The sequence below is a fragment of the Tarenaya hassleriana genome, unplaced genomic scaffold (genome assembly GCF_000463585.1).
Source record: "Tarenaya hassleriana unplaced genomic scaffold, ASM46358v1 Cleome21, whole genome shotgun sequence".
Classification (NCBI taxonomy): domain Eukaryota; kingdom Viridiplantae; phylum Streptophyta; class Magnoliopsida; order Brassicales; family Cleomaceae; genus Tarenaya; species Tarenaya hassleriana.
In genome coordinates, this window is record NW_010965451.1 from 1,801,501 (window position 1) to 1,823,226 (window position 21,726).

General features: G+C 41.5%; 8 protein-coding genes and 1 non-coding gene across 15 annotated transcripts in view; 4 read left to right on the plus strand and 5 right to left on the minus strand.

Moving 5' to 3' along the window:
- LOC104814477 (leukocyte receptor cluster member 1) overlaps positions 1-726 on the minus strand; it is a 1,252-nt gene extending 526 nt beyond the window's left edge. The window contains 2 exon segments of the mRNA XM_019202585.1: positions 3-249; positions 251-726. Of these exon segments, the coding sequence (XP_019058130.1) occupies positions 3-249; positions 251-615 (612 nt within the window). The 5' untranslated portion in view covers positions 616-726.
- Positions 727-1,478: 752 nt separating this feature from the next.
- Positions 1,479-3,963, minus strand: LOC104814709. The gene is made up of 7 exons (XM_010542882.2): positions 3,910-3,963; positions 3,290-3,402; positions 3,088-3,232; positions 2,405-2,482; positions 2,226-2,310; positions 2,023-2,111; positions 1,479-1,679 (listed from the first exon to the last, which is right to left on the minus strand). The coding sequence occupies exons 1-7, from the start codon at positions 3,961-3,963 to the stop codon at positions 1,542-1,544; spliced, it is 702 nt and encodes a 233-aa protein (XP_010541184.2). The 3' UTR covers positions 1,479-1,541.
- On the minus strand, positions 3,867-3,947 carry TRNAL-CAG. Its single transcript has one exon. It is a non-coding gene; the product is annotated as a tRNA-Leu (tRNA).
- Positions 3,964-4,018: 55 nt separating the features above from the next.
- On the plus strand, positions 4,019-7,128 carry LOC104814478 (pentatricopeptide repeat-containing protein At4g16470). 2 transcript variants are annotated; one of them, XM_010542531.2, is made up of 4 exons: positions 4,026-4,437; positions 6,233-6,377; positions 6,460-6,581; positions 6,657-7,128. In XM_010542531.2, exons 1-4 carry the CDS (start codon positions 4,124-4,126, stop codon positions 6,916-6,918), a joined length of 843 nt encoding a protein of 280 aa, XP_010540833.1. In that variant the 5' UTR covers positions 4,026-4,123; the 3' UTR covers positions 6,919-7,128. The 2 variants fall into 2 exon arrangements, with proteins under 2 accessions (XP_019058209.1, XP_010540833.1); XM_019202664.1 differs by lacking the exons at positions 6,460-6,581; positions 6,657-7,128 and adding an exon at positions 4,739-6,143 and having other exon boundaries at positions 4,019-4,437; positions 6,233-6,323.
- A 376-nt stretch (positions 7,129-7,504) lies between these two features.
- LOC104814480 lies at positions 7,505-12,063 on the minus strand. Of its 4 annotated transcripts, none has more exons than XM_010542535.1 (6): positions 11,975-12,063; positions 8,518-8,810; positions 8,287-8,436; positions 8,105-8,212; positions 7,766-7,816; positions 7,505-7,658 (listed from the first exon to the last, which is right to left on the minus strand). In XM_010542535.1, the coding sequence occupies exons 2-5, from the start codon at positions 8,765-8,767 to the stop codon at positions 7,791-7,793; spliced, it is 534 nt and encodes a 177-aa protein (XP_010540837.1). In that variant the 5' UTR covers positions 8,768-8,810; positions 11,975-12,063; the 3' UTR covers positions 7,505-7,658; positions 7,766-7,790. The 4 variants fall into 4 exon arrangements, with proteins under 4 accessions (XP_010540837.1, XP_010540838.1, XP_010540836.1 ...); XM_010542536.1 differs by lacking the exon at positions 11,975-12,063 and adding an exon at positions 9,383-9,471 and having other exon boundaries at positions 7,505-7,655; XM_010542534.1 differs by lacking the exon at positions 11,975-12,063 and adding an exon at positions 9,383-9,471.
- On the minus strand, positions 9,706-11,512 carry LOC104814479 (SNF1-related protein kinase regulatory subunit beta-2). 2 transcript variants are annotated; one of them, XM_010542532.2, is made up of 5 exons: positions 11,347-11,512; positions 10,886-11,101; positions 10,557-10,738; positions 10,299-10,461; positions 9,706-10,215 (listed from the first exon to the last, which is right to left on the minus strand). In XM_010542532.2, the coding sequence occupies exons 2-5, from the start codon at positions 11,063-11,065 to the stop codon at positions 9,904-9,906; spliced, it is 837 nt and encodes a 278-aa protein (XP_010540834.1). In that variant the 5' UTR covers positions 11,066-11,101; positions 11,347-11,512; the 3' UTR covers positions 9,706-9,903. The 2 variants fall into 2 exon arrangements, with proteins under 2 accessions (XP_010540834.1, XP_010540835.1); XM_010542533.2 differs by lacking the exon at positions 11,347-11,512 and adding an exon at positions 11,225-11,314.
- Positions 12,064-15,163: 3,100 nt separating the features above from the next.
- Positions 15,164-16,407, plus strand: LOC104814481 (CASP-like protein 2B1). Its single transcript, XM_010542539.2, has 3 exons — positions 15,164-15,430; positions 15,516-15,648; positions 15,979-16,407. Exons 1-3 carry the CDS (start codon positions 15,219-15,221, stop codon positions 16,222-16,224), a joined length of 591 nt encoding a protein of 196 aa, XP_010540841.1. The 5' UTR covers positions 15,164-15,218; the 3' UTR covers positions 16,225-16,407.
- A 1,037-nt stretch (positions 16,408-17,444) lies between these two features.
- Positions 17,445-20,815, plus strand: LOC104814482 (transcriptional adapter ADA2b). Of its 2 annotated transcripts, XM_010542541.2 has the most exons (12): positions 17,446-17,834; positions 18,130-18,185; positions 18,271-18,443; positions 18,551-18,616; positions 18,728-18,853; positions 18,940-19,015; positions 19,113-19,161; positions 19,249-19,268; positions 19,608-19,824; positions 19,900-20,110; positions 20,187-20,402; positions 20,482-20,815. In XM_010542541.2, exons 1-12 carry the CDS (start codon positions 17,785-17,787, stop codon positions 20,671-20,673), a joined length of 1,452 nt encoding a protein of 483 aa, XP_010540843.1. In that variant the 5' UTR covers positions 17,446-17,784; the 3' UTR covers positions 20,674-20,815. The 2 variants fall into 2 exon arrangements, with proteins under 2 accessions (XP_010540842.1, XP_010540843.1); XM_010542540.2 differs by having other exon boundaries at positions 17,445-17,834; positions 18,130-18,443.
- Positions 20,816-20,931: 116 nt separating this feature from the next.
- On the plus strand, positions 20,932-21,666 carry LOC104814483. The gene has a single exon (XM_010542542.1). The coding sequence runs from the start codon at positions 20,959-20,961 to the stop codon at positions 21,526-21,528; it is 570 nt and encodes a 189-aa protein (XP_010540844.1). The 5' UTR covers positions 20,932-20,958; the 3' UTR covers positions 21,529-21,666.
- The last annotated feature ends 60 nt before the right edge of the window (positions 21,667-21,726 follow it).

Consider the following 21,726-nt stretch of genomic DNA (forward strand, 5'->3'; position numbering starts at 1 on the left):
TCTTCCCTCAGCTCCTTCAAGCTCTTCTTCTCAGCCTTCTTCTTACGATCATCCCCAACACTTTCTCCCGACCCACCGTCGTCACCGTGATCGACGCCTTCACCGCTGCGCCTCTCGAGGTACCACGGGAGCTTTACCCCCTTTCCAGCAACCCCGTATCCCATTCTGTACTTCTCATCATCCCCATCAACCGCCCTCGCCTCCGCTTCCCTCGCCGCCGCTCTCGCTGCAGCAGCGGCTTCTTTCCTCCTCCTCGGCGTTCTCTTCTTTCTTAGCCACTTGCACCACATCAAATATCTTAATCCCTTCGAAAAGATTTATGTGCCCGGTCTTGGGTTCTGATTCCACCGGCTCAGCGGACGCCTTTTCCTCCTCCTCCTCCTCCTCCTCCCCGTTCTGCGCCTCCGGAAAAGGTCGCTTCAAAGGAGCCAAGCCACGGACGGTGCGGAGGCGGTCGAGACGGAGCTCTGCGTCCCGCTTCCTGGCTTGATCCCGCTTAAGATGCTCCTCCCGAGCGGCGGCCTCCTCATCCTTGCGAACTTTCTCTCGGTTGTCATAGTTGTAAACGTTCCAGCGCTTCTGCGGAAGAATGTTCAGACCACCGTGGCCACCCATGGCTTCTTCGTATCAGCGATTTGGATCGTGCCTGCTCGTTGCACTCGAATTAGGGTTTCCAATTGATTGATCTTGTGATTCAGATATCCGGCTGGCCGACAAGACAACGATTCCTACCCTATTAGGCCTTTAATAAATGGTCAATTGGGCCTAAAAAGGGGAAGAGATAAGTGGGCCCTAACTTCGTATGGGCTGACTTCGAGTACGACGCCGTTTGATTTGAATTCGGAGAGATTTATTCCACTTCTTTTGGTTTTATTTCTAACCCTAAATACGGTTACGATAATGGGCCACGCCTTCCAATTCGTTATATGTATTACTTCTACGCATCAAATATTTAAAGTTCTCCATCGTTACACTTATGGCATAAGTGTGTTTTTTAGTTACTGCTGCCCCATGAACTTTGTGGGTCAACTTCAATCATTTGTAGCTTGCAAAAAACAGTAACATACAATCCTATATTATACCATTAATTATTAACTGCGATGTATTGTTAATATTATTAATACTCTCGTGGAATTAGATTTTTAAAAAAATCCAAGCTAATTTTAATTTTTTTTTCTCAATTCTCCTTTTAAGAAATGACAACTGTCGAGTGTTGTAGCATGTAATTTCAAGATAATATATGTATTTACACACTCACTATACTTGTTCAAAAGATTAGTCTAGTTAAACATATGGTTAATTGAGTAATCATTGGTAAATAATTGTTTTATTGGATACCCATAATATACAATTTAACCTAATTCCAGAAACGGTGACAGTTTTACAGATCATATATTATTTACACAAACAAACGTGTAATTTCCGGTAATTTTGTAGTGTTGTTTTTGTTTCACTTTACTCCTAAACTATCCCCCAAATAAAATGTGGATGCTTGGAAATAATCAATATGTGGATCCATAAGTCAAAACGAATTTCCAGTTTCAGCTGCAACGAACAATGAACGGTTTCACAAAGTCAAGGAATTCAGATGTCCTGACACCAAGCTTCAGATCCACCTCCCCACCGCCCAACCAGAAATAGTCCGGTCTCAGTCTCACTATGGCCTCGTCCAATATCACCTTACATTTCAATCAGACAAACATCAGTTGCCAATGCCACTGTTTACACACCTACAACCACAGTTTCACCTGCAACGGGTACTCGAACAAAAGCAGAACACGTTTTGTCTTGGGGAAGAGCACATAAGTGGGGGGTAGAAGTTTCTCTCGGAATCCAACGTATTACTCAATTTTTACACCTCATGGGTCATGAGATGGAACAATGTCTAATTTTCTAACAATGAACAAGCACAAACAGGTGATCATCATGAAATTTAATGCTCAAAATACTCAGAAATGGCCATCTCAATCAAAGAAGGTAACCTAATCACCAAAACGATGGCATGGAGGGAAAAAAACTTACCGGGATATCTGTCTTCATGCCTATACAGGTCACTGCATTGTGCTCATACCCAGTCAAGTTGACCGATGTTTCCTCAGGAGCAAGTCTCACTGCACAGAGATTAGCACAAGCCTCATCAGATACAAACAGTACACCAGGGGAATGATGAATGAGAAAACCTTTGAAGTTAGCAAAAGATCATCCAAACTCCAAAGGCCACTGACGATTAAATCTTTTCTTCGGGATCCTGCCCTCATTCAGCGAATACAAAAAGTTTTTCACCGCTTCAGCATTGAACCTGGCAGTATACTGGGGAAAGAGAAATATGATTGGTCAGTCAGGCAAACACAGTTTAAGCACCATGACAGGCAGAAGACCGTGCAGGAAGGAACCATCTGAGCACCTGAACCACGACGACGTAATACTTTGAGTTGTTACGATCACTGCAATCTACAATATTTGATGGAGCCTGGGTATTAACCTGTGTAGCAACATTTGATGAGAAATGAAACGAACTGGAAATCTTCAGATATAGACCGAGCATTTAGAAACAAGATGGCTGATATGCGATTATCCAAACCGGAGATTGAGAGCTCTCTCCTTCAAATATGGTTATCAACTCCATGAAATTGTAGTTCTTGATCTGTTTCTTCAGGTTGCCTTTCGGTCTTACTAAACTGCCTATAGCCTATGTTTTTTTTTGAGTATTTAGCCTTCCATTAACCAAATACCCTCTTGGGGATTCTAACTTCTGATGTAAAAGTTTTTGTTCATATTAACAAATACAACCTTTACCCAAAAAAAAAAAAACAGCCGCCCAACACAGCGACGGGGAGCTTGTTAATCTTATAGTGTTTTCGTAAAAAAATAGCTAATTTGATCATCTAACAGAGCAATTGCATGAATTATTTTTTGTTCGGCATTAAGCCTATTCATCAGCATTTTCAATCACTATATAGTTCACAATTCACACGCCAACCAGAATTCACAAAACTCAAATGCAAAGGATCAAACCAAAGTTGGGAAAAGGAACCAAGAATAACAGTCAAGCGAACGTAGAGAACGCCAAGGGAGAAATGAAAGTACCAGAACGATGCTCTTGCAGAGATGGTCGACAGAGGCGGCACCGAGAGCGTGACGGCGTGATTCAAGGGGCCAGTCATAGTAATCAGAAGCAACTCTCTTGAAGAAGAAGTGGTTGACGCCGTTGGAGCGCAGGATGGCGGAGAGTCTCGGTTGTCATAGTTGTAAACGTTCCAGCGCTTCTGCGGAAGAATGTTCAGACCACCGTGGCCACCCATGGCTTCTTCGTATCAGCGATTTGGATCCGAGATCCGAAATCCGACGAAGGATTTGAAATTGGAGGGTCTCCAGCTCCGCCGCTGCAGCCTCCATGCCGTCCTACCTACGAAGAAATGACACGTGGTTTGTATTTCACTGCCGAGTCGTATCGGCCCTAATAGAAGATTGGGGGCCCATTTCGTATTGGAGCTCCCTCGGTTAATTGTTCTTTTACATATTCTTTCTTGATCATATATGAAAAATTACCCATTTGGTTAGAATTCCCTTTCCAGAAAAAAAAGGCATATCAATTTGTCATATTGCTGTTAACACTCGAATTCCAAAGTTTGTCATTTAATTCACAAACTCTACTCCTTTGTTCCATGAATAGAGAAATGATTGTATGGTGCTAAAATATTTGTGGATCTTTTTTACACACACATTAATTTTTTTCGTATTTCTGTAAGAAATTTAAAATATTTGCGAGTTAGTAATAATATTATTATATTTTTAATGTTCCTCTTTTTACCAAGTAGTTGGGGCCTTGGGGGGTAAGAAACAAAGCGGGAAAAACGAAAAGTAGCTGTCAAGAATGGGATTCGAACCCATGCCCTTTCGGACCAGTACCTGAAACTGGCGCCTTAGACCAACTCGGCCATCTTGACTTAGATGCGGGATCATTATGAACACGTTAGGAGGTCTGAAGCGGGATTATAAGAACAAACTTAAGCTAAAACCTCCGATTGAACCCTAAATTCGAGAAGCCATGGCAGAAGTCTCCAGCTGACAATCGAAATATAGAAGAAATTTCATCGTTGCTTCATTGAAATCAGCGCAGAAAATGTTAATCGTTTCGATGAAAGCATTAATTCCTCCATCTCTTCATATTCCCAAAGCCCAATCTTTTGCTCTCCTCTCCGTGGCTTCAAAGTCCGGTCTCTGCGAATCCCGTCCTCTGGGCAATTTGGGGTTTGCTGTGAAGAGTCTCGACCGGTCCTCTTTTATGGCAGTTTCCAGACGAGAACTGCAGACGGAGGTATCCAACTCGTCGTCCTTACCTTCTTCCGGTGAGATTCACGTTGTTGTTGGTCCTATGTTTTCCGGGAAAACCACGACGCTTCTCCGCCGGATGCTATCAGAGAGGAATAATGGCAGGTTTTTGTCGCACACTTGCCTTCCCAATTTCGAGATCTATGTGATGTGGAATTTTTTATTACTTGATGTCCCATGGATGATTTTTGCTTGTTAGTTGCAACATCCATTCCATTGCTTCGCGTACTTGATAGCCGAAACATTGAACTTTTTGTCGTGTTGATGTCTCCGTGCCTTTGAAAACATGACCGATCGTGCTTTGTTCATTTGTCTGCTCTTTCCTTTTGTCTGGAGTTAATGAATTCGAATGGTCCAGAGGTTCTAAAGCTTGATCGAAATGCGGTTCACGGGTAAGATGTTCCAGCTTTCAGGTGGAGCATCACACAGATAAAGTCCATTTGGATAAGACATTGAGGGGTCTATGTATTACGGGGAGATTGAATGAAGCTGTTGGGCTGCTATGGCGTAGTGGGTCAAAAGTCAGGTTGCAGACTTATAGTCTACTGTTGCAAGAATGCATACACAGGAAGGAATATGAGCAAGGCAGAAGAATTCATGCTCAGATGGTTATCCTGGGATATTCCCTCAACGAGTATCTGAAAACCAAATTGTTGATATTGTATGCCAAATCGGGGAGTCTTGAAATTGCTCAGGACCTTTTTTGCAGCTTGCAACAGAGGGATGTGATCCCTTGGAATGCGATGATTTCTGGGTATGTGCAAAAGGGTCTGGAAGAAGTGGGGCTTTATTTGTATTACCAGATGAGGCACTGTGGAATACTACCGGACCAGTTTACCTTTGCTTCAGTGTTCAGTGCCTGTGCTGGGTTGGCCTGGCTGGAACATGGGGTGAGAGCCCATGGTGTTATGATAAAGAGCCATGTTAAGGAGAATGTTGTAGTTGATAGTGCCCTTGTCGATATGTATTTCAAATGCTGTAGTCTTTCTGACGGGCAAAAACTATTCAACCAATTGTCAGTTAGAAACGTGATTACTTGGACATCGTTGATATCTGGTTATGGGTATCATGGAAACGTTATGGAGGTGTTGGAATGCTTTAATAAGATGAAAGAAGAAGGCGTTAGACCAAATTACATAACATTTTTGGCAGTTCTCAGTGCGTGTAGCCATGGAGGTTTAGTCGATGAAGGTTGGGAACATTTCAAGTCAATGAATAGTGATTATGGGATAAAACCTAATGGGAAACATTATGCAGCTATAGTTGATATGTTAGGTCGTGCTGGCAGGTTACAGGAAGCATATGAGTTTGTTTTGAACGCACCGTGCAAGGAACATTCTCCATTGTGGGGTTCTTTACTAGGGGCATGCCAGATTCATGGGAATGTGGAGCTGTTACAGCTTGCAGCCAAAAAATATTTTGAGTTGGAACCAGAGAACGCTGGGAAATACATTGTACTGGCTAATGCATATGCAAGTTTTGGGTTGTGGGATGCTGTGGCTGAGGTTAGGAGGAGTATGAAGAGTTCAGGAGTGAAAAAGGAGCCTGGTTATAGCCGGATTGAAGTTCAAGGGGAAGTCCATAGCTTCTTAAAGGGTGATAAATCTCACAAACTGTCCAAGCAGATACACAGGATGACTCGAGAGATCACCATGGTGTTAATGAATGCTGGCTACGATTATGATCTAACATATGGCTAAAATGCTTAGTTTATTCTTTGATAAATGGTCTGCTGTCTCCCTGCTTAAGCTCTCTTAGCCTGCATTTGAACATGTGACTATCGTGACGTGCATGTAGCTGAATGAACTATAGTAAGAGTTTTTGTGGCTTTTGAACTTGTACTCTTGTCTGAACATGGGTTGAAATGTAATTCTGTCCATATCTTTTTTTTTTCATGCAGAAGAATTGCAGTCATAAAATCAGATAAAGATACAAGGTATGCTAAGGAATCAATAGTGACTCACAATGGAGAGAAAATGCCATGCTGGGCACTGGCGAATTTGTCGTCGTTCAGGCAGAAGTTTGGGTTGGATGCATATGATGAGGTACAAGTAGTACTTAACTTAAGTAGGGGGTTGAATATGCCCTTGAAAAAGGGTGGTGATGAAAGCTTTGATTGGGTGACAGCTTGATGTGATTGGAATTGATGAAGCTCAATTCTTTGGGGACCTCTATGAGTTCTGCCGTGAGGCAGCTGATAATGATGGGAAAACAGTGGTAGTAGCTGGACTGGATGGAGATTATCTGAGGTATGTTTCTCTCTTTTATTCCATGATAAAAAGGATGGGGACTATCTGAGTGTATGAATAATTGGGTGTTGAAAGGAGGAGCTTCGGGTCGGTGCTGGAGATAATACCGCTGGCAGACACCGTGACAAAGCTGACAGCAAGGTGTGAAGTGTGTGGGGAGAGAGCTCACTTCACACTGAGGAAGACACAAGAGACAGAGACACAAGTGATAGGAGGTGCCGATGTATACATGCCTGTTTGCCGCCGTCATTACCTCTCCGGACAAGGCCTCATTTACACCACTCGTTCTCTCCTCCACTCTCCCTCTACTCTTTTACATGTCGTTGTTGGGGATTGATTCTTTATATCCATATTTTCTTTACTTGGTTTGGGACCTTGTTACTTGTAGACCCTTGCCAATATCTACGAGGTGATGCATTCTTATGCTAAAACTGAAAGCCCTTACTTAAAAAGTGTTGGCTCTTCACCTTTTAAGCTTTGGATTGAACAACGGTTGTACAGCGCTGCACGATAGAATATATATACATAAATACACGTTTGTGTGTAACAGGTATATATGTAACATTGTTTTTAAAACTCTTTTTTCTAGTATATATGTATATATGAACAGGTCAATTTTTAAAATAACCTCATTTTGTTAAAAGTATTTCTATATATATTTTTCTCCAAATATGACTGTGTGATCAAAACAACTGTATGATCATTTCGTAATCATAATGATCATAACATTAAATTTATAATAATTTTATGAAATAACTAGTGTGATATACAAATTGGGATCATGATGATTTAGTGTAAACACTATAAATTTAACATTATGACCAATTTGACCACCATATGATTATATTATCATTCTACTCATATGATCACATCCGTAGAAAATAGAAAATTATAAGGGTTTTTCACCCACTGATTGGTGGGAAGAAATTTTTTTTGTTAAATGCATTCCTCAAAACGAACCTGTGACAATTATGACACAAAATGCCCCACTGGTTTCCATCTTTCCACCAATTAACAAAGAAAAAAAGCTAATATCTAAAATGTGTTAAGATACCTCCCTCTTCTCTGTGTGATCTGCTGCTCGTACCAACAAAAACAAAAAAGACAACTGACCATGAAAGTTTCATATGTGCGTAAAACAAAGAAGACTTACTGTAATGAAGGAACAGTTATGAGTTATTCACCTGCGTAAGAGCCTTCTCCCTCTCTTCAAGGTTGTACATTGGCTTCTCCATCTATATATACCAAAGCTTATCAGTTAATGAAGTTTTACATAACTTCCACATCTCTCCGTCACCTATATTATATTCTATATAGACCCGTTTTTATATTTGGAGCTAAATGTCGCGATAATATGGGTCATGAATCTCTAAACAAGAGCAGTCAAGAATGGGGGGAATTCCTGCCTTCTAAATATGTACTTGGGGATTATATATCTTTAGTTTATCCTGGGAATACTGGGTTAGATATCAAAACCATAAAGAGTCTTGAAAAACGGCCCTGCATCCACCACGCGTGCGTACCTCGCATTTGGGTGAGGACCTCCAAACCTTGGCTACTTGTGTTGGAAGAACGACATGATCTCGCAAGCCATTTGAAGCGAGTTAGACGCAAACCGCTCGACATTGCACCTGAAAATATATGTACATATAAATGCATAGGCGGCTCTCGTTGTCAACCAAAGAAAGTAGAGCAATGAACTTACATCTAGTCTTGGCTGTCATATCAGATGTTCTATTACACGCAATGCTCAGGTTAGAACTTGAATTGCACAATGCCCGCGCAACATGTTTTAGACGAGTCAAACGTATTGATCCAGTCAGTTTAGCCAGTTCATGCAATGGAATGTCCAGACCTAATTAATTAACACCCAAGTCATTGGACATGTGGGCTGTAGCTTATCTATCAATTAAAGATGTGGACTTGAGAGACTCACTTTGGTTACGGTCGGAATCAGGGGAAGAGGTGAGTGGGGTTTCATGGTTACCGGCAAACAATTGGATCTGGGAGTCCAGGCGAGCGATCTCAGCTCTCTGCCGTCTGAGCTGATAGTTCCTGCGGCGTCTGGCCAAATGCCTCTCTCTCTCCTCCTGGCTCATTGACTGTCTCCTTTCTCTGTCTCGGAGACGCCTCCTTTCCCTCTCTTGATTCTTCCTCACCCTTTCCATCTCTTTCGGCTCTTCCATTATATTGCTGTGGGGAATCCCCCAGTGTACACCTTAACTGTCCCTGCTTTTCATCATCAATCTCCATCTTACTTGGAAAGCCTCTTCAAATCGTTTGCTCTTCATCTATTACACTATCTAAAACTAAACATGTAAAACTGAAGTAGAGTATGAAAGGAAAAAAGAGAGAATAGAATAGAACATCAGTTGTGGGGACTGAGATTAATGGGGAAATCGTTAAAAGCTTTTAAACACTCCAGATTATGAATGCGGGAGAAAGAAAAGATCCAAGCATCACTTTGATCATCTTTTTCAGTGGTGACCCATACGATTTGAAAAAAAAAACGTGCGAATGGAACGCAGAAGCTATGGCTGTCCCAATACGCAGAGCACACGTGATGAGAGAAGAATTCTGACGAATATCCAAAATCCACAACGAACTACGCTATGTGCGTGATCCATCGAATAACAAAGCCTAGGCTCAGACAACTTGGTAAACACGCGAAGAACCCTAATTCCGAAGAGTGTAGATGCAATGATGAAATCATATCGGTTTCAGGAGACGAGATAATATATATCCATGATCGTGATTTTGGAATTGAGAAGGGGAAGGAACACCGGCGATACAATGCGAACCTGAGAGAAGAAGGAGAGACGGAGTTGAAGGGTCGACGACCATCAAACAGGACAATGGAGGGGCGGTGACGAGTCGACCAACGCTTCTCTCTCTCTCTCTCTCTCTCGATGCCCCCTCGCCGTTTCACGAATTTATTCACACACTCCCAAGCTCTCGGAATCAATGTAATCCGATTTTGATCTTGCTGTTATTCTATTGCATTAATCTAATATTTGATTAAATAACATCATAATTAACCAACCTTTTTTTTAAAAAAAAACGATAGTAAAATGTTGATGTAATATATAATTAGTTCGCCTTCGCCTAAAAAAGATGTGATGAATGAATTTTGCAAGTTAAATCATTTCATGCCACCTGCCACCTGGGTAGGAGAAGAATCAAGAATGAGATAACAGACACGAGTGGCAAAATGGAGCATGGGGCAAAACCTTATTATCAAAGAGCGTGAAAAACAACAGCAACAACAAGGGGGTGAAAAGGTTCGGTTAAAAAAGGAAATGACTTGGGCTTTCTCCTCCTCTCACCTTGGGAGGGACTTGTAGAGAACGACAGTAACGTATTTGGAAAGAAAGCGGTGGGTGGAGGCAAGGGCCACGACGGAGGAAGGGCCACTTCTCCCCTTCTGCATATAAATATGGTTGAGGATAACATGCTGAGGCCTCGGCAGCGGTGGCGCTTGTAAGTTCAGCACCGTCATCTGTAGGTGCGGAGGCACCACTGGCGGCTCCTTGGCGTAATCCTCTCCTCCGAGCAGCAGGTTCTTGTAGCTTGATTCCGGCGACTCTGGTGGTTCAAACCCTGATATGCTCTCTATGTCTTCTGGCACGTACTCCTGCTTACATTGAAGTAGGAACAACAACTCTCAAACAGAGGTAAAACTCCTCAATCTGCCACATCAGGCATTAAAAGCTTTACCTGCAGGTCCAAAATGTTGTAAGTGTTTCCGGCATCGTCACGGGCAGATGGCAGTTCAGGGGCATGCCTGCACTGTCCATCCACAATAAACCTGTACTCGTAAACACCTGACGGCAGGACTTTCATTATTGTAAAGTCTTTCCCTGATCTCTGCAAGTGAATCCTGATGGACAAGAAATGCAGGTGTAATATGAGACTTGAAGGGCAACTATAAAACAATGTCCCAAAGAACGGGAACCAAATAAGTTTGAGCAAAACCTCGTCTTCCAGTTGTCCCATGACCCCTCGACCGCAATTTCTTTTCCCCCATGGCACCATGTGATCATTGTGGGGATCCCTTGCTCATTGCAGCTCTCTTCATAGATAGAAGAGGCCGGTTGCATCCACGAAGGATTCGGAATGTGAATTTCATCTGGCCTTTGCAGCGGAAGCACAGGAACCTAAGGGCGACAACTTCAGCACAATAACATAAGTATTTCTACAAAGAACAATAGTTGCTAACACCTAAGATCCCAATTAGATCCAACTCGATTCATGGCCGATTGGCGATGGTTTCATCTAATAGTGGGACTCAGAAGGGGACAAACCTGAGGCGCGAACATGAGAGGGGACTGGGTAGCTCGGGGGCTATGAGGAGGGGAGTGACCCATTGAGACATGGGTGCCGTCGGAAACAGCCATGGCTTCACGCGAGCTATTCTCAGCGTCGTCGTCTTCAACCGCGGACAGGGTATTGCTACCGTCTTCTCTCCCGTTCACGTTACCCATATCCGCTGCTCTGGCTTCAAAGTTCCCTGCTTTTTTCTGCGGACGGATAAATTGAGGTTAAAATTTATACCCTTTTCGGCACAGCCGAACGACGAATTGAGAGAGAAAAGGGGGAATAGGGCTTTTTAAGGTTTATGCAACAATCAAATCGCAATTAACCTCCTCAATGCAATGATCCAATCGAATCCCCTAATCCAAGCTTGAAGAGGAACCCGTCGTAATTGGGATTGAGAAGGAAAGGAAGACCGACGAAACAATGCGAAAGAGATCCGACAACTGACCTGAGAGCAGAAAGAGACGGAGTTGAAGCGTCGACGATCAAACAGGATAACTGAGGTGACGAATCGACCAAAGCTTCCCCCTTGCTTCGAAATTTCCCCGTTTCACTCCAATTTCACGAATTTAATCGCACCCCCCGGAAATAAAATACCTTGTATCAGTTTGTTTTGTTAGGGTGAATTGCGTGGATATATCCCAAAAAAAAAAAGAATGCAGCGCCATACCAGAAGGAAAAAAAATTATAAGAATTTGCCAAAATAACAGAAATCTGTATAATGAGTTGTGAAATTAACTTTTTTTTTTTGGTAAAATTAACTTTAATCTTTAACAAGTCGTGTTTCAACAATCGCATTCATTTTGCAAGGGAATGAGATTGTATAATTTTGAATATCATTACATTTTTTTGGTGTATTACTAGAGAGAACCCCCCCGAACTACGCTATGTGCGTGATCCATCGAATAACAAAGCCTAGGCTCAGACAACTTGGTAAACACGCGAAGAACCCTAATTCCGAAGAGTGTAGATGCAATGATGAAATCATATCGGTTTCAGGAGACGAGATAATATATATCCATGATCGTGATTTTGGAATTGAGAAGGGGAAGGAACACCGGCGATACAATGCGAACCTGAGAGAAGAAGGAGAGACGGAGTTGAAGGGTCGACGACCATCAAACAGGACAATGGAGGGGCGGTGACGAGTCGACCAACGCTTCTCTCTCTCTCTCTCTCTCTCGATGCCCCCTCGCCGTTTCACGAATTTATTCACACACTCCCAAGCTCTCGGAATCAATGTAATCCGATTTTGATCTTGCTGTTATTCTATTGCATTAATCTAATATTTGATTAAATAACATCATAATTAACCAACCTTTTTTTTAAAAAAAAACGATAGTAAAATGTTGATGTAATATATAATTAGTTCGCCTTCGCCTAAAAAAGATGTGATGAATGAATTTTGCAAGTTAAATCATTTCATGCCACCTGCCACCTGGGTAGGAGAAGAATCAAGAATGATCAGATTCAGGCTCCTGGTTGCCACCACCACTCAACACTTGTTACAAAGCATCCATGATAGGAATGGCACATGAAGACGGACGTTGGACTCCATGTCCGGAGTCGACATCGAACCATCGTCGCTAAGCTTCAGGTTCTGAAACAATAATCACAGGAACGTACCCTCAAATGAACATGCCAAAGCCTCCAACTTGACATCCACTCAACACCAGAACCATAGTTATGTTGTGAGGGTTAATTGGGTTAGCTTAATCTATTTAACTCAACACTGATGACATCTATAAATATAGTGAGGGTAATGTTTTTTAATGTATTAATCAGCTAATTGTGGGTTCACTGAGGAAAAAAAAATCAAAATACATCGAGCAACCAGAAAAAAAATAATAAAACAAGTGAAAGAAAAATTATGGGCCAAATCTTGGCATTACACGTACTACGTTTTTTCTGTTATGTAGCTTCAGATAGTCCAATATATACACACTTAAAAACCCAATCTAATCTTCCACCATATTTTTGTTTTGTGCCTATAGATTCACATACTAGTAGTTTTTTTCTGGATAATCGAATATTTTAGGCCAGGACCCAGTTAATCTCGGAGTCGGGGTCAGAAATCAGCCAGATGATTTGAAATATACGTTCTTTCTCCAAACTTGAGATTCGAATTCGGAGTGGGACAGACGTTTTGCACCGCGTTTCATCGGTTGAACTATCCAAATCTGGATTAGTAGATTTTATAAAGAGGAAGAAAATGTAGGAAAAATTCACAAGTCCAAACACTTTGTGCATACAAAACTATATCAAATGACAAATGGCAATGGAACTAAAGGCATAACAGTTGTATGACAAGACTCCTTGCGAACTATATAATGAATGGGCTTATTTATAGGAATAAAATTGTGCTCGTATATATGAGGTAAGGAAGTTATAACAAAAACTAAAATAAAATGGATGGAACATAGACGACCAAACACACATAAAATTAAGTTTATAGATATCGAGGAGGTTACTTTTCTTCACGCGTTGCGACAGTAACTTCGTGATCCATCTGGAGAACCATGTCCTCTTGGTCGGGATAACATATCTATATATTGAATATGCATTCATGCTTCCATCACATTACGTATCTAGAAAGTTCTTATCCACAAAATTTAATCTTAATATATTGATATGAAGCCGTGGTGGATCTAGAAATATATATGATTGGAGGCATAATAAGAATAAACTTCATTTTAATATGGGCGCATTTAATGTCATTAATAAAAATTTTATAAAATTTGTATAGGAATTATATTTTTTTTAATTTTAGAATGGGGACATTGAACCCCATTCTCTTATTCTCTTATGAATGGGTCCGTCCATGTATATATATACTGAATATAATACAAAGATATGTACACTATATACAAAAAAGTCAATAAGATATCTAAGATTGAGTGGTTATAAAGAAGAGAATCAAACTTTTTTTTATTTAAAGTACGAATCTCCATTTAAAGAGAGGTATTCATATGGGTTTTCTGAATCTAGTGAAAAATAGAATTGAATCAAAGGCCTGACGAATTTTTGGATTATAAAAAAAAATAACAAGGTAAAGGGAAATGTGGAACCTAGAAGCATGGTCTGCTCATCGTCGATTCAAGTGTTGTCAAATTTTATTGAATCACTCGTGTATGTGCACCGCATCGGCGTGTACACGCACGAAATATTAAAAAATATAAAAAATAAATATAATTGAAAGAGGGGGGGAGGTATGAAAGCAGCTGTGCGAGTATGGTGAGGCCAAATGTGGAGCCTTTTTTTTTTATTATCACAGTTTGTGTTTAATGGAAGGGAATCTTAGCTATCAATTTCTACGCATCCCAACACACACATACACATTAACCCACCCCATCATCCACAGCAGCAAAAATGATCCATTTTATTAAAAGAGGAAGATCTATAAAAGCTGTTCCATTGATTTGCAATCAAAATAACAAAAATATTAAATTATGGCATGAAAGATTAACATGGATCTTGGTTCAAAACATTCAATTATATATATATATAAAAAAAAAAGCTTCTGGTGCTCCAAGTACTCATGAGAAGAAGAAGCGGCACAAACTCTTTTCTTTGAACAAAAAGAAAAGGGCTTTTCACCAACCGCACAAATGGGCCACCTAAATGTCAATTCTGCTCTCGTTTTAATTACGAAAATGCCCTCTTTTTCCAACGGAGAAGATGCGAGCATAAGAGCTGATTATATATATATATGTGAACAAAGCAAAATGCGGAAGGCGGAAATAGGACAGATTTGGGTGATGGGTGCGCAATAAATGGGTGTTCATTGAAGACCGCTGTTCCAAAATTTCATTTAACCGGGGCATCGGGACATGCATTCTCTTTTGGATTTTGCACTTATAAATGTGCGCATTCATTAATGGCCTTAACAATTCAAAAAAAAAAAAAATTACTAGTCGCACTCCAAAGCACCCTTTTCCCTCGTTCACCTTTCACCGCCACCTGGCACCTTCTCGGCCAATCTCCATCTCCACGTTTCCCCAGTTTTCCATCATCTTCCTCTGATAAATAAGAAAGGATAAATAGATTAAGAATTGTATGGTGAGTGAGTGGATGGCATGCGATGCGACCTTCCATCACAAAGCTCAGTCTTTTTTCTTCCATCTATTTTAAAATAGAAAACACAAAATCTGATAGGTAATGTCGCCCCATCAGCAATTAATAAATATAGATATAAAATATAAAATAAATATTAGGAAGAAATGAAAAGAGAGGAAAGGAAGCGTGTTTTGTGGCCTATTTAAGCGGGCCTAGGGTCATCGGCCAAAGCAAAGCCAAAAACAGCGTCTTTGGGGGCTAAAGATGAGTTACTTGGGTGTCGGAATCAGTCCCGTTTACCACGGCGCCAATATGAAATCGATCGATCGAAGAGTGAAGCTGACTGAGCTGATTCTGAGGTGTTCGGTGTGTGGCCTCGGTCTCGTCGCGGCCCTACTCGTTGGGACGGACACCCAGGTCAAGGAAATCTTCACAATCCAGAAGAAGGCGAGGTTCACCGACATGAAAGCCCTTGTGTAAGAATTCGGACTTCCTGTCTGTTTTTTGGCTGAAAATACGGAGGCTTTTTTAACGGGGAGTTAATGTCGGTGGGGAAAACAGGTTCTTGGTGAGCGCGAATGGCGTAGCCGCTGCGTATTCTCTGGTGCAGGTGATTCGATGTGCGGTGGGTATGGTGAAAGGAAGCGTCTTGTTCAGTAAACCCCTTGCCTGGGCCATTTTCTCCGGTGATCAGGTCCCTCTCTCTCTCTCTCTCTCTCTTCCATTTCTGACATGATTCATATCTCATGCACAAATGGATTAGGGGAAAAGCCCATCGTTTGTCTAGATTTACCTCGTTCTTGGTTGTTGAGTGTAATTATGGTAATGCATTGACAAGTCCTCGAGGGTGGGGGTTCTTAAATGCCAACCCTAGAATCAGATGGACCCAACTGCAAAGTGAAAACCTTAAAAAGTTGGGCTTCCTCTTCTTTTTGGCAGTTCATTGCATCTTGTAATATCTTCATGAGTAGAGTGAATCATGTGAAGGGTTTTGACCTGCAATCCTTGAATATAAAATGAGCAGGCCATAGCATACTTGTGCGTTGCGGCCATAGCAGCGGCAGCACAGTCGGCGGCATTTGCCAAGTTGGGAGAGAGTGAGCTTCAGTGGATGAAGATATGCAACATGTACGGAAAGTTCTGCAACCAGGTAGGGGAAGGAATAGGGAGCGCCTTGTTTGCTGCGATTGGAATGGTCATGGTCTCTTGCATTTCGGCTTTCAGCCTGTTCCGCTTGTACGGTGGCAGCAAAGGCCGTCAAAGCTGGTGAAGCTTTGGTGTGAGCCTTTTGCGTTGTTGACAATAAGATAATAGTTTCAATCTGGGCGTCGTCTTGTCTCTCTGTATCTTGATGTGCATATATCATCGTGCCATTGTCGTTGTGTTAAGCAGCAAAGCGTGTCTGAAAATGGGCATTTGTGTTAGGATTCAAGGCTTTGTTCTTTTCTTCTTGTCTTCTTTTGTTCTCCTTCCACTCTCTTTTCTCCATCACGGCCGTAATTGCACGCTCTAGGGGTGGCCATTTCGGTTATTAACCGAATAATCGAGTCGAATCGAACCGAATAAGATATAACCGTACCTGAACCGAACCCGATATCAAAACCGAACGGTTATGATTTCTTTAAACCCGAAAAACCGAAATCGAAACAGAACCGAACCGAATAAAAAATAACCGAAAAAACCGAGAGAATAACCGACATTTTCTTTGAAAAATTAAACTTTTTACCAAAACCGAACCGAACCCGAATTGAAAAATAACCGAACCGAACCGAACCAGAATTTATATAAAAACCGAATGATTATAGTTTTTCTAAAACCGAAATAACCGAACCCGAATATAACCGAACCGAACCGGAACCCGAATTGGTCACCCCTAGCACGCTCCCATCGGAGAAGGGACCAGGGATGTTAACCAAAGACAACACACCAACTCTCTCCCATTTAATTAAGAATTTTCTGCGATTTCTTTAATTTGATTGGGCCTAAGATGAGTCCAAGCCCATCACTTGAGGAAGCATGTCCAGATTGATTGGGCTTTCGTTTTGCTTCTCATGAAGTTTTCGTCTCTCTTCGGCCCGCATATGTAATCATAATGAATGATAATATGATAAAGATATCATTTTTTTTCTATTCACTTATAATCCTACAAATTCTTCTTCTTTCTCACGAGATGGGATATCCTCTTTATATTTTATACACTGGCACTGGCAGTTGGCAATATAAGAATCGAACCGAAAAATACGGACAATTTTTTTATTTGAAACGTTCAAAATTTTGAACAACATTAATTTTAAAAAATCCAAATTTTTTAGATTAGAATCAAACAAAAAATTGTTTTTTTTTTAAGATCTAGAAACGGAACCGAAATGAATCAAAATTAAAACCTGTCCGACCAAACCAAATATAATATAACCACCAAATTGATATCCAATTTTTTAAAACCGGAAGAACCAAATATAACTATTACCGATCCGAACCTGAATGCAATATCGAAATGCCCACACCTAATTCAACATCTCATTTAACGCAACACTCGTAAGCAAAGTCTAGGTCGGAAGTTGGGGCACGATCGTTAGTTCCCTTTAACGTCGAACTTCTTGAGTTTCAAAGATTTTCAATTGGATCGACTTCTATTATTGTCTTAGCGAAGCCCTTCTCCCTACAATTTCATGGTTTTCTTCTTCAACTAGTCGGCGTTCTGGATGAATCTCCGCTGCTGGCTTTTCATCTCTGGGGTTAGGGTTCATCCTTGCTTTCGGGGAATTGGAGCTCTCTCTTTCTCCACGCCACTGGGGCTCCTTTAATCCGACTTGGGTTTTTGTCAGCATCGATGGGTCGCTCTCGCGGCAACTTCCACAATTACGAAGACCCTACGCAGAGGTTTGATCCTTTTATCATTCATTTCCCGGGTTTGTCAGTTTATCTTTCGTTATTTGTTGATGTATTCTCCAATCAACATGGGTCGTGTGGATTTCTAGCTTGGCTACACCGTGAAATTGACTGAATTGTAATGTTCTTTTGGATCTGCATTGTTTGTAATTCGAGCTGGCTCTAGGGATACCACTTCAAATTAAGCTTTCACCGGCTATGGTTCCCATCTGTTCATCTGCGTCAATACCCTCTTACTGCCTTTAGCATAATTGTGAAAGCTAAGCTTTTTGTGGCTTTCATACAGAACGAGGAAGAAGAAAAATGCAGCGAATGTGGAGAACTTTGAATCTACATCGACGGGTATACTTCTCGTTAAGCCCTTTTGCTCTCTTGTTGGGTCGTCGTCATGTCCCTCTGTTACTTTGTTTTTCTTTTGTGGAGGCAGTTCAAGGTACTGAGGGAGGTGGAAAATACAACTGTGACTACTGCCAGAAAGACATTACAGGAAGGATCAGGATAAAGTGTGCTGTGTGTCCTGATTTTGATCTCTGTGTAGAATGTATGTCTGTTGGAGCAGAGGTTACGCCACACAAAAGCGACCACCCATACCGAGTTATGGTTCGTGTTTTCATGCCATTTAGCTTACAGGAAGCCTGATTTTGCAAGAAAGTGACAATTTTCCTGTATTTTTTGGAATCAGCTGACTGTTGTCATTTGTTTTTCAGGGGAACTTAACATTCCCGCTTATATGTCCTGACTGGAGTGCGGATGATGAAATGCTTCTCCTTGAGGTGCCCTAGTTATCCTTTCGTGATCTTTTACTGATTCATGCATAATTTTTTTTTTTTGGGCCGATTGATCATTTGCTTCTGGCAATTCTTCCTTGTTATATCGCAATTCAGGGACTTGAAATTTATGGCTTGGGAAACTGGGCAGAGGTTGCTGAGCATGTCGGAACGAAGAGTAAAGAATTGTGCCTTGAGCATTATAGAAACATTTATTTGAACTCGCCTTTTTTCCCTCTTCCGGTATGCCTTATCTGATCACTTCCATCTGCTATAATAGTGCAAAGCTTAGGGAATCAATTGAACTAAGAGGCATGCTAATTTTCCAGGACATGTCACATGTAGCTGGGAAGAACAGAAAAGAGCTCCAGGCTATGGCAAAAGGGCGGATTGAAGACAAGAAAGGTCTGTGCTACTTTGTTGCAAATATGATATTGTTTTTGGTTGTATGTTTCTTTAAACTTATATGGTAGTTCCTTTCGTCTGAAATTTTCTGCGGCAGTGGAGCCGAACATGAAGGAAGAGTACCCGTTTTCTCCCTCAAAGATCAAGTACGTCTTTCATTCCCATCAGTAGAAAGCACAATGTTTAACACAACTCCATTTTTTTTCCTCATCATTTTCACCAACTTAATGCAGAGTTGAAGAAACACCAAAAGGTGAGTCCTTGGCCGGGTTTTTCTACTTCAAGTGTCGGTGAGCCTTTTCATGCTTCTCACTTAGTACGGTTCTGGTATTTTATAGCTCTAGCCTACCCTAATGAGTATATTTAGATTGCCAGGCATAGTTATATACTTCTATGTCATATATGATTGATGGAAATCCAAAATTTTATTTGCATTCAGCATATGGTGATCATGTTTTTCACATCGTTTCCAGGTGAGCTGCGATGTCACAATATCCGTAATCAATGCTTCTTACTGGTGTTTCTACTGAAAAGCATTTGTAGTTATCTGTTTTCTCCTTTCACTCATTGTTTTACCATTCTCCGTGGGCAGAATCTCAGGCAGATAGGAGTTTTGGAGGAAAGAAACCCATCGCTTCGGGGAACAACTCTTTGGTTGAATTGAGTAATTACAACCAAAAAAGACAAGAATTTGACCCTGAATATGATAATGATGCTGAGCAGCTCTTGGCTGAGATGGAGTTCAAAGAAACTGACACTCCTGAAGAACATGAACTGAAGCTGCGTGTACTGCGTATCTATTCAAAAAGGTCAGCATTTCCGATTAAACAAAGCTATCCTTTCACCCCGGGCTCATTGATTCAGACGAGTTTTATCGTATGCAGGCTTGATGAGAGGAAACGTAGAAAGGAATTCATACTAGAAAGAAACCTGCTGTACCAAAATCCATTTGAGAAGGACCTATCTCCAGAAGAGAAAGCGCTGTGCCGGAGGTTTGATGTTTTCATGCGTTTCCATTCGAAAGAGGAGCATGATGAGATGCTCCGTACAATTGTGAATGAGTACCGCATGTTGAAAAGGCTCAAAGATCTCAAGGTAATTAAAAAAACAGATAATCAGTTCTCTTTATGGCACAAAAATTTTGATGCGACTCATAATGGGTGTGGAGCAGGACGCACAGGCGGCAGGGTGTCGTTCCACGGCAGAGGCAGAGAGGTACCTTGAGAGAAAACGGAAAAGGGAGATTGAAGAAAGAGCGAAAGAGAGCGGGCAGTTTGGTGGGAATCTGAACGATACAGGTTCTAGGCCTTGCGTGCAAGCTTCATCAAGCTATGTCAATGACTTTGACCTTATCGGTTTCTCAGAGTCTCAGCTGCTGTCTGAATCAGTGAGTGGAACTATGAGAGGACTGACACATTTGGTCGAGAGAGTTGTGTAACTGTTTTTTTGTTTTTTCTTTTTTGCAGGAGAAACGTCTGTGTTGCGAGACCAAGTTAGTTCCACCAGTGTATCTTCACATGCTACAGATCATGTCGCAAGAGATCTTCAAAGGGAATGTTACCAAGAAGTCGGATGCTTATAGCCTGTTCAAGATCGATTCGAGCAAAGTCGACCGGGTTTATGATATGCTTGTGAAGAAGGGCATTGCTCAGCCTTGACACACGCAGATGCATAGTTATGTCTTTCAAAACAACACTTTGGATTTGTTCAGATGTCAATGTATGCTTAGATTTAGGATGAAACTCCGCTTACTTCTGTCGATTTTTTTCCCTATAAAACTCCCGGGTTCGGTGACTTCAATTTTCCGTTTTACCCTTTATAATAGAAAAAAGAAAGACAACACAAGTATGGATAAGAGATAAGACAATAGACGAAGCACGACAGCCACACAGTCTGATTTAACCAGGGTGTTGAGATGACAGTCGACACTTCTTCCTTGAAAAATGAAAATATCGTCTCTGCAACTTCACACGCGCCTCACAGGGTGCAAAGCCCTCGCCAAATCATCTGCAATTCAATCCTTCATCCTCAACCCAACCACAAGGACAGCGTATCTCAGAACCCCCGTCTCTTGCGTCTCAGAGAGTTCAGTCAAAAGGATCAGAGCCGCGAAAACAGGTCTTGGACCGATACCCAAATCGCAGATCCTTGCGAAGAATGAAACTTTGGAGAAATCCTCAGATGGGTACTCGAGGATCTTTGTGATGAGTGGGTTGTCAATGGGGTTAATGTTGCTGCTTCTGAGTGTTGACGCAGAGAAGGCGATGGCGTTCGGTCCAGAGGGTCCATTGGTGGAGGAGTTTTGGGACAACGTGAGAAGGTACGCTCTTTACGCGCTGACGGTCAGTACCGGAGCCATCTACGCCGTGGTTGAGCCCATCTTGGATCTGCTCAAAAGCCCAATCTCCGCGATTCTCATTCTGATCATCTTAGGTGGAAGCATTTATATCTTCTCCCAAGTGCTTTCCGCCATGGTTGGCGTCTCTGATTTCGCTTACGACTACGGATATTGATCAACCAATGCAAGATAAGTTTGTCTTTTGAGAGCTTGTGTAGTTTTGGTTGATCCTTATGCATTTCTTGTTTGGCCTGTACTTCATCTGTCAGCGAGAAAGTTGATAAAAGTGTGGCTTGAATCGGTGTTTTGAGTATGCACAAAGATCATATGGGTATACGGAACGTCTCGTTAACATACATATATATATATATAT

Excerpts from the sequence above, each read along its gene's own strand:
- LOC104814481 (XM_010542539.2), top strand. The coding sequence starts at position 15,219 with ATGAGTTACTTGGGTGTCGGAATCAGTCCCGTTTACCACGGCGCCAAT. Across the intron at positions 15,431-15,515 it reads ACCGACATGAAAGCCCTTGT|GTTCTTGGTGAGCGCGAATG; the intron begins GTAAGAATTCGG and ends TGGGGAAAACAG. Across the intron at positions 15,649-15,978 it reads CCATTTTCTCCGGTGATCAG|GCCATAGCATACTTGTGCGT; the intron begins GTCCCTCTCTCT and ends TAAAATGAGCAG.
- LOC104814478 (XM_019202664.1), top strand. The coding sequence starts at position 4,124 with ATGTTAATCGTTTCGATGAAAGCATTAATTCCTCCATCTCTTCATATT. Across the intron at positions 4,438-4,738 it reads TCAGAGAGGAATAATGGCAG|CTTTCAGGTGGAGCATCACA; the intron begins GTTTTTGTCGCA and ends AAGATGTTCCAG.
- LOC104814482 (XM_010542540.2), top strand. The coding sequence starts at position 18,147 with ATGCAGCGAATGTGGAGAACTTTGAATCTACATCGACGGGTATACTTC. Across the intron at positions 18,444-18,550 it reads ACCACCCATACCGAGTTATG|GGGAACTTAACATTCCCGCT; the intron begins GTTCGTGTTTTC and ends TTTGTTTTTCAG. Across the intron at positions 19,016-19,112 it reads GCGGATTGAAGACAAGAAAG|TGGAGCCGAACATGAAGGAA; the intron begins GTCTGTGCTACT and ends TTTCTGCGGCAG.
- LOC104814483 (XM_010542542.1), top strand. The coding sequence starts at position 20,959 with ATGAAAATATCGTCTCTGCAACTTCACACGCGCCTCACAGGGTGCAAA.
- LOC104814479 (XM_010542532.2), bottom strand. The coding sequence starts at position 11,065 with ATGGGTAACGTGAACGGGAGAGAAGACGGTAGCAATACCCTGTCCGCG. Across the intron at positions 10,739-10,885 it reads CTCTCATGTTCGCGCCTCAG|GTTCCTGTGCTTCCGCTGCA; the intron begins GTTTGTCCCCTT and ends TGTCGCCCTTAG. Across the intron at positions 10,216-10,298 it reads ACAACATTTTGGACCTGCAG|GAGTACGTGCCAGAAGACAT; the intron begins GTAAAGCTTTTA and ends CAATGTAAGCAG.
- LOC104814709 (XM_010542882.2), bottom strand. The coding sequence starts at position 3,963 with ATGATCCCGCATCTAAGTCAAGATGGCCGAGTTGGTCTAAGGCGCCAG. Across the intron at positions 3,233-3,289 it reads AGAAGCCATGGGTGGCCACG|ACTCTCCGCCATCCTGCGCT; the intron begins GTGGTCTGAACA and ends ATGACAACCGAG. Across the intron at positions 2,112-2,225 it reads CCCGAAGAAAAGATTTAATC|TGAGACTTGCTCCTGAGGAA; the intron begins GTCAGTGGCCTT and ends ATCTCTGTGCAG.
- LOC104814480 (XM_010542535.1), bottom strand. The coding sequence starts at position 8,767 with ATGGAAGAGCCGAAAGAGATGGAAAGGGTGAGGAAGAATCAAGAGAGG. Across the intron at positions 8,437-8,517 it reads TGATTCCGACCGTAACCAAA|GTCTGGACATTCCATTGCAT; the intron begins GTGAGTCTCTCA and ends TTAATTAATTAG. Across the intron at positions 8,213-8,286 it reads TATGACAGCCAAGACTAGAT|GTGCAATGTCGAGCGGTTTG; the intron begins GTAAGTTCATTG and ends ATATATTTTCAG.